This window comes from Grammomys surdaster, unplaced genomic scaffold (genome assembly GCF_004785775.1).
Source record: "Grammomys surdaster isolate TR1022 unplaced genomic scaffold, NIH_TR_1.0 174, whole genome shotgun sequence".
In the NCBI taxonomy this organism is placed as follows: domain Eukaryota; kingdom Metazoa; phylum Chordata; class Mammalia; order Rodentia; family Muridae; genus Grammomys; species Grammomys surdaster.
Window position 1 is genome coordinate 1,283,188 of NW_021604622.1, and position 15,329 is coordinate 1,298,516.

The window sequence follows — 15,329 nt, forward strand, 5'->3', positions numbered from 1 at the left end:
TTGCTACACTCTAAAAATATCTTTCAACATTTGCAAATAGTAAATTGTGACTTCAAGCCTAGAGATTATTACTAAAGTATTTCCCAGAACTGGCAGCATCAGTGTCACCTAGGAACACTTTAGAAATGTAGATACCCACACCTACTGTATTGGAGCCTTGCTGGCTGTGCTGTTGCAGTTGCATCATCTCAGCACGCCACAGGAGTTACAGGCCAGCCTGCTCCAGAGCAGGACTCTGGAGAAATGGGGGGGGCACTAGGGAGGGGAGGAGAGGAGAGGAGAGTGGAGCTCGAGGGAGAGGTAAGATAGGGAAAGGAGATGGAGGGAAGGGGAAGGGAGTAGAGGAGAGGAGAGCCAGAAGGAAGGAAGAAAACACAAGTAGGTTCTATAGATGATCTATTCGGGCTAACATTTTAGAAACACTGAGACTGAGGAAGCAAACAGGAAGTATTAATGTCAATAGTTGGTGATAATTATTTGGATATTGAAGGTGAAGCTAGCTAAGCCTAACTGGTTCTCCCACCAGTGACATATAAACTGGGGAAATTGAGTCCTAGTTGTTTGTCACTTGGATCACGGTTCCTGAGTAAGTAGATCGAAGGCTTTAGACTATGCTTGACAATTTAATATAATTTCATTATTTTAAAATTGTTTAAAAAATAGTTTAAAAATTTTCAATTTACTTCATTAAGGGGATAATTAATCCCTCCTGTCTCTTTAGCATAGCTTAAGGTGGGCCCTACTTCCAGTATGGTTTCTTGGTGAGGTGATTGATTGGACCTACAGGATTAACTCAGGAGACATGGCATGTCTCCACTCTCCACCTAGAGATTATGCACTTTTCCTAATTTCCCCCATCTATGCAGTCACTTCCTGGCTGCCATGAACTTCTTTTGGGTCTGCCCATCTGGTGGAGTCCTCACCCAGAAAAGCATGACTTCTCCCTTTTTACTCTTTTCAGATGCTGGCTAGAGCTAAGGTGTGCTTTTTTGTACTTTGGGCTTCCTTACTCTCTAAAGTGCCTCTTCCACCATGTGGCTGCTTGTCTGCCGTGTGGCTGACCTCCATAACCACCTACCTGAATGGCACAGCCTTTACTCTCTCCTCTGTCCTCTTCTGGGAAGCTGGTGAGATTCACAACTTGCTGCCTTGGAGTTTTTCTTCCAAAACTAATAAAAGAGTCTTCAAGGTTCAAACCAACCAACCAACCAACCAACCAACCAACCAACCAACCAACCAACCAACCAAACCACCCACCCACCCACCCACCAACCAACCCAACCAACCAACCAAAAAACACTTTAGGTTTAAATTGTTATAGCAAACAAGAAAAATAAATCTGTTCATGTTTTCCAGAATTGAGACTATAGAATTCAAATTGAATGCAATTATTTATTGTAATTTCTGTAATAATTTCAGTCTGTTCAGCTACTCTTTAAAATCATATCAGTATCAGGCTCAGAATTGAATCACAACCAAGCAATTCACAAGGACATGTTAAGCAACAAAACATGCTTGACATTTCTCTGAGAAAGCTCCTCCAAACACAGGTACAGTATTACTGCAAGTTACAGGAAACTGTCAGTGTCTCTCGACACACACACAACAGACAGGAAACCACACCAGAGAGCCATCTGCGTCTCTTTCTGTGACATTGTCTTTCTCTAAGTTTTAAAGGATGCTGTCGGACATCTTGTTGAACAAATAAAACTACACACACTTTCAGGACAGAATAAGCTACTTAGACTTTTTATACTATACACTTCCCTTATGGGTAGCTAGAGACTTTAAAAAAAAATGTATGTTACATCTATCTTTAAAAATACCAATTTGTGGGGACAAAGGTTGAAAATATTTACCAGCAATGTTAGGTACTCCTGAAATCACAGTTTTCTGGATAAATAAATGTAATACTATGTTTTAAGTTTTTTCATTATTACATATAGCTTGGAAAATATATTTTAGATTGTTTAATTTTCACATCTTAAATAATATTTATTTTTCTTTTTTCCTTTGATACTAAACTATTTTTAAAAATGTATATCTATTTTATAGATATTAGTTCCGCTCTGTTTTCAACACCTTGGCCTGAACTTATTTATGGAAAAAAAATAACATTGACAATATTAGCTGGTTATATTGGCAGGAGACGGCATATCATATGTTTTTTATACCTTGTATTAACAATAAACCTTCTCACAGAGAAGAACATAAATACCTTAAATTATATTTCCAACAATAAAAATTCACATTTCATGCTTTAGTGAGACAGTTAAGTCAGCTGTAAGGTAGTCCTCAGAGTTTGGGGTAGAGCCCTTCCAGTAGCTGGACCCTTGGTATGTGCCAGACAGAAAGGTCCTTTGCTATGAAAATAGTGTAGCTTCTGCCATCTTCCTGTCCAGTAGAAAAAGCTGCCAAGTTGTAACCGCAATCTTGAGTCACAGCAGAATGACAGCCAATGTGCTTCAGGCCTGGGCACTCAAGGGCTCCAGTCTGCAGCCTTGAAGAGTCCTCAGAAGTTCGAATGTTCTCTAGTGGGAGTCCCAGATGAAGACAGCCCTTCTGAGTACAGCTAAACACATGTATGTCTATTGCACAGGATTTTATAAGATTCCAAAACAGCGCTTTCTCCCCTGCTACCCCTTTAGCTACTATATACATTTTTCAGATAGTTTCAGCGTTTCACTGGGGAACGTGACTTGCAGAGAGTTTCCTTTAGAGGCAGGCTCCTCTCTGTGGCTCTCATTAACCTCATCCACCAACAAGACACTCTCAGAGTCCTGGCCCTGGGAGGAGTCTGAGGTCTCTGAAGTTCGCAAAGTTCTCAGAGAGGTGGTGTCTGCTTGGGTCAGGCCCATGCCATGAGTGCCTGGAAGCAAATTCCTGCCTCCTAGGCTGCTTTCAGTTAGGTCTGGAAGATACAGGAGGGTCTGAGAGGTACTGCTGATCTCCTTCAACTCCCGGGAAAGGAAGGAGCGAGAGTGGCCAGACATGGCAGAAGATGTCCTCCGACTCTCTGAGCAGTGCTGCGCTGAGCCATCTCTGCCGGAACCACCAATGCGGCAGAAAAGGCACTTGATCTTCTCGATGGCTTTACTGAGCACAGTCTTCCGAAGGAGGATGTAGATCCAGGGGTCCAGGATGGGGTTCACAGAAGCAATTCTGATGGCCTGCAAATCTGGGTTTCTGCTGATGTCTTTCACCACACTTGGCTGATACAACTGGTTGATGAACACTCGCACCTGAATAAACGAGAGGCCCACGTTGAGATTTTATAATTAGGCAATTTGGCAAAATACTTAAGTGCTGCATTTACTTTTGCAACGTGACGTGATGTAGCTGCTCTTATGTGGTAATGCCTGCTTTGCAACACCAGTTTACACAACAAGCCACTACTGTATTTTAAAGGAGACTCATTTTGTAAGCCAATTAATGGTGTGATCATTACAGAAAAGCTCAGTGGCCCAAGCTTTACACTCAGAGAAAATACTTTGTACTTTTGCCCTACCATCAATATCCTCTGTCATTCAGAATCACTGGAGATTTGTATGTTTTCGGCGAGATGGTGTCTGCTTGGGTCAGGCCTGGCTCACCTTGCTCCTCTAATAATTACCTGGTGTTATTGTCTCCCGAACCCAGACCTGTCTCTAATCCTTATCTTCAACAGCAGTTGGAGATAACATTACAGCAAAGTCCAAACGCCTCCGTACGCAGCACCTCTCCTATCCCTCCTCCAGACTGCCTCAGAAGATTATTTCTAAAGTACGTGTCCTGTTGTGCAGTTCCCCTGTTTAAAACCTTTCCAAGATAGGGTTCAACGGAATTCATGGACATTCCATAGCTCCAATGAGAAGCAACCCCTCCTCTGGGTTTCTAAAGCCTTTTAGCCAGTAGCCAAATACTCGGAAACCAGTGCACAAACAGGGTAGTGAAGATGTCAACTTCCTGTGGTGGAGCTTAAGCTATTGAAGGCAAGAGCCATGTCTGGTAGCCTACCATGTACTAGGCATGGCGTAAATGGACTTCATACTGGAACATTCTAGAAGCTTTGCTATTTAGGAACCTTAATTTGAACAGTTAAAAAAACTACTCTTCTCCTAATCCTCCACTGACTCAACAATATTCTTTCCCGTATCTTGTCATTTAACAAGGAACGCTTCCTATGTTTGAGGTGTTATGACAGTTTCTGGGAGCCAACAGTTGTATGAGATGCCCCACACCACTCGGAGGCAGAGAGCAATGTTTGTAGTGCAGAGGACAGGGAAGGGAGATATTCACCACACAGTAATCAACAGGACCAAGAAGAATGCACACAAGGTGCAGTGACTGCATGTGGGCAGGCATGGGGAGAGCCCTTCTGGAGAAGAAATAGCGTTGAGTCTTGATGGAAGAGGGGCAGCCTGCCAACTTCCCACAGAAGAAATAAGATTTGGCAGAGAGAGAGAGCTCCCTATGTAGAGTCATGGAAGAGTGAAATGATATGACATCTTCTAGGGAAGTCTGATGATTCACTGACGTGAGCAAGGTTATTGTAAGCACTTGTTACTACTCTCAAGTCTATTCCTAATGTATGTGGTAAAACTTATTTGTAACCCAGGTGAAAAGAAGCTTTGAGATCATAATCATTGTCTGCTTGTGGGAATTATTTTAGGTAAGGAAGAAACTCTCAGGGTTAAGGGAAGAGGAATAAAAGTTTTAAAGGGAGAAAGAACACTCCCAAAGAGCCTGTATCAATTAGAAACAAATGCTTATAACAAGATTGGTGATTTCACTGTCATGGTGTTTGGTGTAATACTAATGACAGACTATATTGCTTATCAGGAAAGGGCATGGATATGTTAAAAAAAATAGCTTTTTTGGTAAAAAAAAAACTTAAAAAATTAAAGATATATTTTTAATTAATTTGTAAAATTCAATTTATATGCAATTTATATCTTGATGATTTGAGCCAATGATACAAACTTTACTTCTGTTTCTTCATTGATCTCAGGCCTGTGCCCATCGGTCCTTGATCAGAACATTTCCAGTGTTCTTATTTGTCATTGTTTCTCCTCACTGGTTTTGGAAATATATCTGGTTGTAAAATTTGACCTAAACTAAACTTCTATCTGTTCTGATGTGTTAACAACTACCCTTCTAGGAGCCAAGAAATTGTGAAGTCTAAAGATTTTGGAGAAAGTATTATCAGCTACAAGTCTTGTAGGATAAAAGAGTCAAATGGGCTTCAGATGAAATTCATATCTTGTTCTCTTGATGGCAGATAAGTAAACGAGGTGGAAACGCAGCAGCAGGGTATGATGCCTTGGACGTCTTGTCTTAAGGTGGTTTTAGAGTTCTTGGTTCTGCCAGAACGAGTGAATAGCACACTTAGTTGAAACAGAATCCTTACGAATACTAGTAAAAACCTGGACGTGCGATGGTGCTCGTTAGGACAGTGCTTGCTTGTTCTCCAGTGCCTCAGAGACAAGCACACAAGCAAAGATAAAGTCCTCAGTGCTACTCAGTAGCTGAGCAAGTGCCCCCTCTTTTCTCAGGTGAAGTGTTTATTACCTGGAAGTGTGTGTGTGTGTGTGTGCGCCCACGCACATGTCTGAGACAGGGTCTCATTCTTTACCAGGCTGGCCTTAATCTCTTGGCAGTCTTCCTCCCTCAACTCCCCAAGTGCTGGTATAAAGAGGCATAAACTCGAGACCTGAAAGTGTTGAGGACCTTTGCAAGCTCGCTATCTTCCTGATAATCAGGTCTGGTCTAGGCTCCATTTTCCAGATGAATTTCATATTATTTTCCTTGTTCCACTAGTCTGGATTTATGTCCGAAATTTATTCTTAGTAATGGGGGCCATCACTAGAAAGCACGGTGGTCTCTGTTTTATTCACACTCCACATTATGTTTCTAAAGATGAAAGAAGTGTTGGGCTGGAACCCTCTGGGTAGTAACTCAGTCTGTGGCAGGGTTTCTGTGGACCTGACACCCTAAGCCTCTAGAGGGCAGTGTTGCTCTACTCCAGAGAGGCTGTGCTGTATCTCCTGGGATGTTCTTTGCACAGGTATTTTCCAAAAACCTTTCAAAACAGTCTTGGTTAGGTTTGGACTTTGAATTATGTATGTTAACATGTTTTAATACTGGTGCTTCTCCAGAAAAACCTCAAAGGAAGCACGGTTACTTCTGAATAGAAGACATTTCTGAACAGTTAAAACAAAAAGCTATAGCTACTTAAAGGAACCCATGAGGAATTCACATTTTGTTTTCAAATTTCAGTGATATATTTTAAAAAGTCACTGTTGTAAACAAATGAATGATATAGTATCTCATTTTATTTTCAGCCATAATTAAATTTGATGACAACAGAAGGGAATGAAAACAAGATATCTATCTATCTATCTATCTATCTATCTATGTGTGTGTATTTAAAATTCTATTGTAGGGTCCCATGGGGGTTTGGGGGAGGGGAAGCTTACAATTGTACAGGCCCCAGGATCTGGTCGTTTAGTGTCTTTCAGTAAATGAGAGCTCATAGGAGTAGCCTATGGATGAGTATAAAATATAGCATTCTGGGCTAGGATATGGTCCAGGGGCAGTTACAGCCCTTGCCTAGCATGCGTAAAGCCTGAGGCTCAATTCCCAAAACTGCAGAATAAATTCTTATTGAATTATATTATTATTATTATTATTATTATTATTATAGTTCCAAATTCCAAATTCATATAAAAAATTCTCAAAAGTCCGTCGAATTATTTCCAGGGAATGGAATGGAATGGAGCTTGACTTTGCCTCCAATTCTCAGTGTGGTGTCAGGTAAGAGGAAAGAAAAAGGGACAAACCCAGAAACTTTGGGCATTTTAAGGCATTTGAATAAATACAGCATCTCTGGCTTCACTTTAAGGTCCACTTACTCTAAAAGGTGAGTTCCAGGACAGCCAGGGCTACACAGAGAAACCCTGTCTCACACAACCAATCAACCAACCAACCACCAACCAACCAACCAACCAACCAACCAGAAAACCAAACAACAATAACAAGAAATTGACTCCAAAAGGCCACTTGCTTTCCTGTCCCTTAAGAGCAATGACAGGTTTGGTAGGACCATCCACAGCAGTGCCGTGTGGTGAGCTGAGAATACGTTCATACACCCCTTCTCCAGCAAGCCCTAGATGTTATATAAATGCGTAAGTTGAGTCGGTCTGCAGTTATGGATGCATGTGTGTTGCTGATAAAACAGAACCTTGGAGTTGGAGAGGGAAAACCATTCTAAAATCCTTGCTGGATACGAACAAGGCTCTTTTCTTCCACTTTAGAGCACAAGCAGCTGCAGACCTTGAGAATGTAACTTGTGCCTGGTATTGGTAGTGATTGTACAGTTCTGAACTTCTTAAGACTGATTAGACTTTAAGCCTAGGGGAAAGTTGATAGGAGGATATAGAGTAATGAGGTATAGAGGCCTATGATGTGTTACTAGACAAGCTTTTCCATAGTTTGCCTGTGTTGTGTAGGTGTTTATCATTTATACTTAAATGGTTTGGGTTCTTTTGTTATTATTGTTGTTGTTTTGAGACAGGGCTTCTCTATGTAGCATTGACTGGCCTGGAACTTGCTATGCAGGTTAGCCTGGCCTGGAACCCACAGAGCTCTGCTTGCCTCTATCTCAGGGGTGCTGGCTTTAAAGGTGTGAGCCACCACTCTGAGCTGTGCATATATTCTTAAAGTGCTTGGAACAGCACCTATGACTAATATGTATTCCATCACTTACTATTTTCTTATTAACCCATGTGTGGAAACATGGCCCCTGCGGACTATACCAATAACTGCAGGTAAAACACAGCTTTTGGATAAAGCTGATGGCTGGCATTAAAAACATACTTAATAACCTGTGTGGAGGGAGTGTTGACTTGAAACGTTGAACTCTTGACTAGACTGATGTATTAATCGACTGCCTGAATTGAAACAGGGTCCAGTAAACGGCAGGCTCTGTAACTGAATTTGAGCATGGGGCTACTTATTCGGTTCCAAGCACAGGAAAGGAATTATCTCTGTGTGCTCTGTTCTCTCATGCCTTGTGAAGAGCCTAGAATTGACACAGCTGTTACTAGAAGTCTTTACCACACCCCTGAAAAACACATGGTCATGGAAAATGCTCTTAACCGAGTGGTGGTATGAGCCTGTATTTCTTGTGCCTTCTAGGCCACTAACTGGCCATTCATTCCCTACAAGTTAATATCTACATTGTGAGTCTAATTTAAAAGTTGTTTTGCATTCCTAATTCACAGCTTCAATACTTCTGCTCTAAGGGAGAAAATGTCCTGTTATAGATGTTCAGTGAACAAAGCTTGAGATGTCAGTAAAGAAGATGAGAAGCACTGAAGAAAGATTCATTCCTGGCCATGCAGTTAGACACAGTTCTTCATCAGAGTGGGTGGGGACGTGAGCCCACTCCACTGAGCCGATTTCAACAGGCTGCTGGGTTTGGCCAAACCTTGTTTTTCTGTACTGCTCTGAGTCCTCCCAGGGCTCCTAAAAAGCCTCCCATTTCACATTATGACTCAAACATTGCTTCTAGGAAGTGTAGTTCTTTTAAAAACTTGTTCTAATTTTTTTGTTTTTTTTTAAGAAAAGCGATCAATCTCCTTGGTTTTGCTACAGTGGTATCTAAATTAATCACCTTCCTTTTACCTGTCTATGTGCTTTCTGCTCATGTGCTCATTTAATGGGTCCACTTTCCAGTTGGACTCCCACAAAAAGTGTTCCTGTTTACAGTTTTCATCTGCTTTTATAAGCTATTGGTGATGCGTTTATAGACTTTCCAGTAAGCAACCAGAGAAACGCAGGAAATGCTTTCCCTAAAGGATGGAAAATTTACCTGACTAAGGCAGACGATTAATTAATTTGCCATACTACTGGTAGCTCCGAGTAAGAAGGAAAAAAAAAACAAATAAGCAATAAATATGTCCCTGGCTTCCTGTGTGCGGAGGAAAAATACCTTTCCAAATCTGAGAGTCTAGTTCTTTAGCCCCGAGCCAAACGATCTGATTATAACTCTTGTCATAACATTAGTATTATAACTGCAAAACTAAGTACCAGGAATTGATCTAGCTTCAGTATTTAATATGGGGGCCTTAGGAGTTTCCATTGATTTTATGTTTCTAGAGAATGCAAGATATTTATCTTAAGTATGTACTTTCGTTTCTTCAGCATCTCCTTCTGCCTTCGACAACAGCCACCCTGTTCTGAGACCAGTTGTTAATAGCAGAAAGGACAGAGTGACTGACAAGAACCACGTTCCTACCACATATTGCTTGTGCTATAGTGTGTGCTCCCACTCTCTCTATTCCTTGGTTATGACCCACTTGGAGAATTTTGCAGATCTGGTACTGTTCATCATATCCACACTGCAGTTCTCAGCCTTCCTCGGGTCTAGCTTTCAAGCTCAGCTCTGTTTTGCATAACAAATTGAAATTCACTTTCCATCTTAAATCATCAACCGGTCTGTTAAGCCCTCATCTAGCCTCCTCTTCCCACAGGCCCTGGCCACCTGTCCTCCCTCTGCCTTGTATGTTATCTCTCTGAAAGTCCAAGCCAGCTGTATTTGCTCTGCCAGGTAGCCTTCCTAAAGCACCGGAGACACCCGGAGGCTTTCCTTTCCCTCCAGTGGGATGAGCACTCAGTTTCCTTCCATAATGTTAAAGCAGAAGCTCCACCAGTTCCCTTTGAACTGAAAGCATGTACGCCCAACTGCTTTAACTGTCAGAGAGTTTGCAAAGCTTTAATCTTGTGTATTCCCAGAATATGGGGGCGGGGCTGTAAAAACAGCCAAGAAAGACTGTAACCGGGACAGTTTCTTTTGGTCCTTACAGCAAGCGTTGCATTGTGGGTGACTACACGGGCTCTGTAGCTCCTCATCACTTGTCACAGTTGTTTTTATTTAAATCGCCTCTGAAAGACTAGATTTTTTTTTTTTAAGTCCAAACTCAAGGCTAAAATCAAAAGCACCCCTTTTTTTTTTTTTTTTTTTTTTGGTTTTTCGAGACAGGGTTTCTCTGTGTAGCCTGGCTGTCCTGGAACTCACTCTGTAGACCAGGCTGGCCTCGAACTCAGAAATCCACCTGCCTCTGCCTCCCAAGTGCTGGGATTAAAGGCGTGTGCCACCACTGCCGGGCCAGAAGCTACTCTTATTTATTTGGTTACTTGTTTCTCACGAGAGCAAGCAGGGTTCTGACCAGCATGATCGCCCGTTAGCTGAGTCAGTCCCAGCTCTCAGATAGAGATTATTACTTAACATCCTCTACCCAGTCGTGACTTTCAACAGCATGTTTCATCAGCTAAAAGGTTATGAACATGCCAGCTGTAAATACAGCTCCGGATCCAAACACACTGTCAGGCTTTGTCATAAATGGCCCTGAAACTGAGGACCAGGTTAGCCCATAGAATTTGTCTTATATGCCTCCCTGGATGACACAGGAGACTATTTTATTGGTAGCTTCATGTGAATTGTAGAGTCACATGCTCACTTCTAACCAAAACATTTGGAGAGCGTGTGCACGGTTACTAATGGCCTAGCTCCGATTCCTCAGTTCTGTGAAGCGGCCATCCTGTAAGTAACAGCTACTAACTTTGTCATCCACTGTCCTGTAAAATAGAAGGCAGAGATAGAGGCCTCAGCTCTTCCCTTCCAGAGTGCCCTTTATCCTGAGTTGCCATTACAGACAGTAACATGTATTTATGTGGTCTGAGTGTAACTTAACTCTGTAAATTGCATTAGGTAGGTTCTGAGATGGCTTTAAAGGCCCTTCTGGCCAGTCATATTTATGTCTGTTTATACACATTGGCAAGAAGCTACTGTATGCTGGCTCTCGGCCGCCACTAAGTTTTCTTCCATTTACAGTCACTTTTGTAAGAGATAAAATTATGTCTGTATCGTAGATACCTGACAGTATTAACAAGAGAAAGAAAAGAATAGTAGCCCGTAACGTTTATTTCTGCTTGCTCCCAGTGGACATAGATAGTAATCTCTTTTTAAATTGGTAGTTTAGAATTTCTAGGATTGCAGTCTTTTGAGAGATAGAACTCAGAGCAGGATAAATTGTAGATGAAGAATTATGCTCGACTACTGATTTGTTTCTGGTGCATTCTGTCAGTCGCATGTACAAGCAGAGACCTTGAGAAGCGTTTGCTCCTCCCTACTTACAATATTTAGACATTCCTGAAGGCAGCTTAAAGATTGTGCTCCTCAACTTGCACCAAGACACCAACAGATGCTCCCCCAAAGGACCGAATTAGAAGTGTTCCAGCAGGGACTACAGCAGTCCTACAGGGGTGAGGACTGGAGTCTCTGTAGAGGAGAAACTACACCGCTCCTGGTCTTTGAGAATTAAAGCGCCATGCACACCAACTAGTCCCTCGTGCTTTCTTAGCTTGCAAAAAGAATACGGAACTTGAATTTGGACCATCCCCAGTTCAGGAGTCTGTTCAAAGCCTTCGAGTGGGTAGGCGGTGGAGGGTCTAAGGGAAGCGGGGAGGGGGCAGGGGGCAGCGTGAATGTGTCTGCAAGATTAGTCTCAGCAAGACACTCTTACACGCCTGGGTGAAGTGACAGTCCTTAGGCTTTTAAACGGAAAAGCATCTCATCTGTTCTAACTTTAAAATGCTGCATAATCCGGAAAACGGTCAAAGGAACGCAGAAATCAAAATGCTCGAACCCACACTGTGTCTCCTAAGGAAATGAATTCAACAAACCTTATCTCCCTTGGTTTGTGGACTTTGGGCCACACAGTGGAGCGATAGAGTAAGTAACGTTAGAGAGTTGTCTTCCCCCCCCCCCCCAATCTAACTGACCCTGCCTGAAGGTACAGGGAAGATACAAAGCAAAACAGGACAATAAGGGGAACCTGGCGGGGTGTGTGTGTGTGGGGGGGTGTGGGGGCTGTCCAGGGGACCTCAGAAGTCACGCTTTCGGGGAAAGAACCTCAGGGGACCTAGGGGGAAATCACCTGCTGAGTCTCTTTAAGGTCAGGGCTTAGAAGGAAAACCTAGGTCTGCTCAGAGACGCCTTGAAGTGGTTCCAGCCCAGAACTGGAGAAAACTCTGTCGCCCCCAAGGAATCAGGGAAAAGGAGGGGAGTGGGGAGGCGGATGGAAGCAGGAGAGAGGCCCAGTGGGTCCCAGCCCCAAACACTTACGACGAGCGGAATGGAGCAGATGAGTACCACCAGAGAGGTGGCGATGAGTAAGATGACCATCTGGATCTCTGCACCCGCGATGCGCCGGAAGCTCCTGCGGCGGCGAAAGTCGCTGAGGCGCTGCAGGGCCGGGGAGGCGGCCGCGTGGCCCCGACAGGTCACCGAAGCCACCGCTGCAGCGGCGGCCGCGTGGTGCTGCTCCGTGCCCAGGGAGGTGCGGCGCATGAACTGGCGGTGCATGCGGAGCAGCGCGCCGCACACCAGCACGTTGCAGAGCACGGTGGCGAGGATGAGGAAGGAGCTGAAACCCGCGTACATGTAAGAGAAGGCAGCGTAGGCCGTTACGTTGGTGGTCCAGTCGATGAAGCACCAGGTGCCGGGGTACTGTCGCTCGGACCTGCCCAGGCCCATGTTGGGCAGCGCGCAGAACAGCACGTTAGATGCATAGACCGCGAAGAGTGTAAGGCCGGCCAGCCGCTTGTCCACGTAGTGGCTGTAGAAGTAGGCGTGGTTGATGGCCAGGTAGCGCTCAATGCTCATGGCACAGATGATGCTGAGACCCGACAGGCCAAAGAAAAGTAGGATGAAGGTGCTATAGTCACACAGTGCTTGGTCTCCGGGCCACTGGCCCTTCATGTATGTGGCGATGGTCACTGGGCTTACCAACAGTGTGCCCAGTAGGTCAGTGACAGCCAGCCCACATACTAGAGTGTAAAAGGTCGTCTCCTTCTGCTCCTTGCGCGACTTGCACAATACTACGATGGCCACCAGGTTGCCCACCACCCCGAAGATGAACATCACTGCGGGGATGGTCACTGGGCTGTTCAGCCTCTCTGGAGTGGAGGAGAAGGACGCGTTGACGCCGGGGATGGACATGATGGTGGTCAGTAGTACACAGCTTTGGAGCTCAGGGTTCGATCTAGGGATGATATCTAGAGAGAGGAAAAGGAGAGACTTTACCACTTGCAAGGTGTTTGACTCATGGCCAAAGAACGCTTTGTCGCGGAGATAAGGAGAGTAACCAGATCCGACTTCCTCCTCCGTAGCTACTCGCTAACTGTGGCTACTTAAATCCCCAAGCTCTGGCTGGATCCGTTCTGTCAAGAGCACCACTCTGCTGACATTAATATTTATAAGCTGATAACTGCCTTTCCCGCCTACCCCCTCCCCCTCCCAAGCTCATTCCTTCGCCAAGATGAGCAAGACCCTTCTCAAGGGAAAAGTGACTCCCTAGTGATATTCCCCACAGAGTGGATAAAATGATCATCGAAACAAGTTCTGGACATTTTGGGACATGATGGGACATTCTGTTCTTTGGTTTCTCGGAAGAGCGCCTGACCACGGAAAGACCTCCATCCCGACTTACCTGTAGGGTGGGGTTAGAAGCCCGGTGCGCCCCAAGGTTCAGACCTCAGACGTTCTGGACCTACCTCCAACCTCAGCCATCAATCTCTTCCCACGCAGTGCGGGACTTGTCAAGCCTTTGCGGCTCTCGGAACCGGGGCTCGGTGGCTGCCAACTTTCCGGAACTGAGGTCAGAGTATCTTGCTTTCAAAAAAGCTTGGAAAGCAAGAGAGGCTAGCCGGGGATGGGGGTCAGTGAAGTCCGGTCTGGGGTTTCTTGTTTGATTTACTAACCCCTCCCTCTTTCAAAGACGAGTCTCAGCTTTGCAGAGCCGGCAGGTCTAGTGTGGGAGACCAGCGTTCAGGTGTGTCGCCACGCGTGCAGGTGGAATGGAGCCTAGGTCCGGGCTCCCTGCTCCCCAGCCGCGGGCTGAACGGACAGCTACCGGAGAAGGCGGCTGCCACTGAGGCCGCTCCTTGTGCTCTGGGGGCGGCACGGGGTCCACTGGGCCTGGGGCTCTGACCTGGGGCTGTTCATCTTCCTCTCCCGCTGCGGGGTTTCGAGCTTCGCTCTCGGCGTTTCCAGCCTCTGAACAAACTTTTCTCCTCCCGCAAGTTTCCCTGGAGGGGGCGGAGACAGTCAGAGCGCGGCCCGGGCTTCCATTGGCTGACCTGGAAAAGGAGGCGGGGCGAGACTTCCTCTAGCACCGCCCGGGAGCCGGGTGATGGAGGGCGGGGCGGAGAGGCTGGGGAGGGCTGGAGGGACCTGCGCGGGTGCCACCACCGGGTTGCGGGTGCAGCTTCAGTGCCTTCCCTCCATCGAAGGTACCGAGATCCTGCAAACCGAGTCCCCAGGAAACCCCAGCTCGAGCTTAGCCAATCCCGAGCTGGGCGTTTAGTGGGAATGATGCTGAGACCCGTGTCTGGTCTACATTGCTCTGTGGCTTAGAGTGGGTTAATTCTCGCACCTTCCACCCGCAGGTCGAGCATCTGGGTCTTGAGAAGTCGGGACAATTGCTTTAGGGCTCTACCCGGGAGCCACAGAGCGGAGAGAAGTGGGTGTGTGGTTGTCCGTGGGTGTGTACGCCCGAGCACTCCGGGTGGGACTTAGCAGAGGCATGGGTGGACGGGTGAGTAGGTACCATGCTTGGGCGGGGAGAGGAAGAATCCATCCTCTCACCATAAAAGGACTTACTTGGCAGTGCCCTAGCTGCGCTCAATAGGGCACCACAGCAGGGGCGGGAAGGAAGGCGAGCGACACGGAACTGCAACTTTGCCTCTCTTTGTTGGCGGAGTCTTAGGGCTTTCTTTGGAGATCTGTGGCCCGCAGGCACACCTGAGATTTAGTTGGGGGAAACTACTTAACTGTAGAGAGCTTTCTTCCTCAGGAGGGCTCCTGAGCTCCAACAAGTGTGGACAGCACTTCCGCTTTCTTGTTAGGTTTCTGCTAGCTGCCTTCACCTGCAGCATGAGAAGGGGTTTGAAAGCAAATAAACGTATTTTCCAGGCGTTGCCTCTTTGTTAAACTCGGAAAAGGTCTATTTGCGTTTCTCGATTCTTTGGTTTATAGTTTGTTAGGCTTCTTCTTTGATGAGGAACAATCATTTCTTAATTATCAACTATTCTAAAAAAAATCCAGAATTTAAGATCGGGCAACACCAGAGGGCAATTAAAACCGTGTCACTAGATCCTTTAAAAACTACACAATGATACTGTAGAATGGTTTTCCAAATAATTCAGATTCTTAGAAAAACCTCACTCCATCTGAAGCACGCATGCTTAGCATCTTATGGAGTAACTAGGTGGCTTGAATCTTG

The 15,329-nt window shown here is 45.3% G+C and overlaps 1 protein-coding gene across 2 annotated transcripts; it reads right to left on the bottom strand.

Moving 5' to 3' along the window:
- Positions 1 to 1,372: 1,372 nt before the first annotated feature.
- Ptger4 (prostaglandin E receptor 4) lies at positions 1,373 to 14,104 on the bottom strand. Of its 2 annotated transcripts, none has more exons than XM_028767684.1 (3): positions 13,600 to 14,104; positions 12,170 to 13,101; positions 1,373 to 3,242 (listed from the first exon to the last, which is right to left on the bottom strand). In XM_028767684.1, exons 1-3 carry the CDS (start codon positions 13,613 to 13,615, stop codon positions 2,652 to 2,654), a joined length of 1,539 nt encoding a protein of 512 aa, XP_028623517.1. In that variant the 5' UTR covers positions 13,616 to 14,104; the 3' UTR covers positions 1,373 to 2,651. The 2 variants fall into 2 exon arrangements, with proteins under 2 accessions (XP_028623517.1, XP_028623518.1); XM_028767685.1 differs by having other exon boundaries at positions 13,536 to 14,104.
- Positions 14,105 to 15,329: the final 1,225 nt, after the last annotated feature.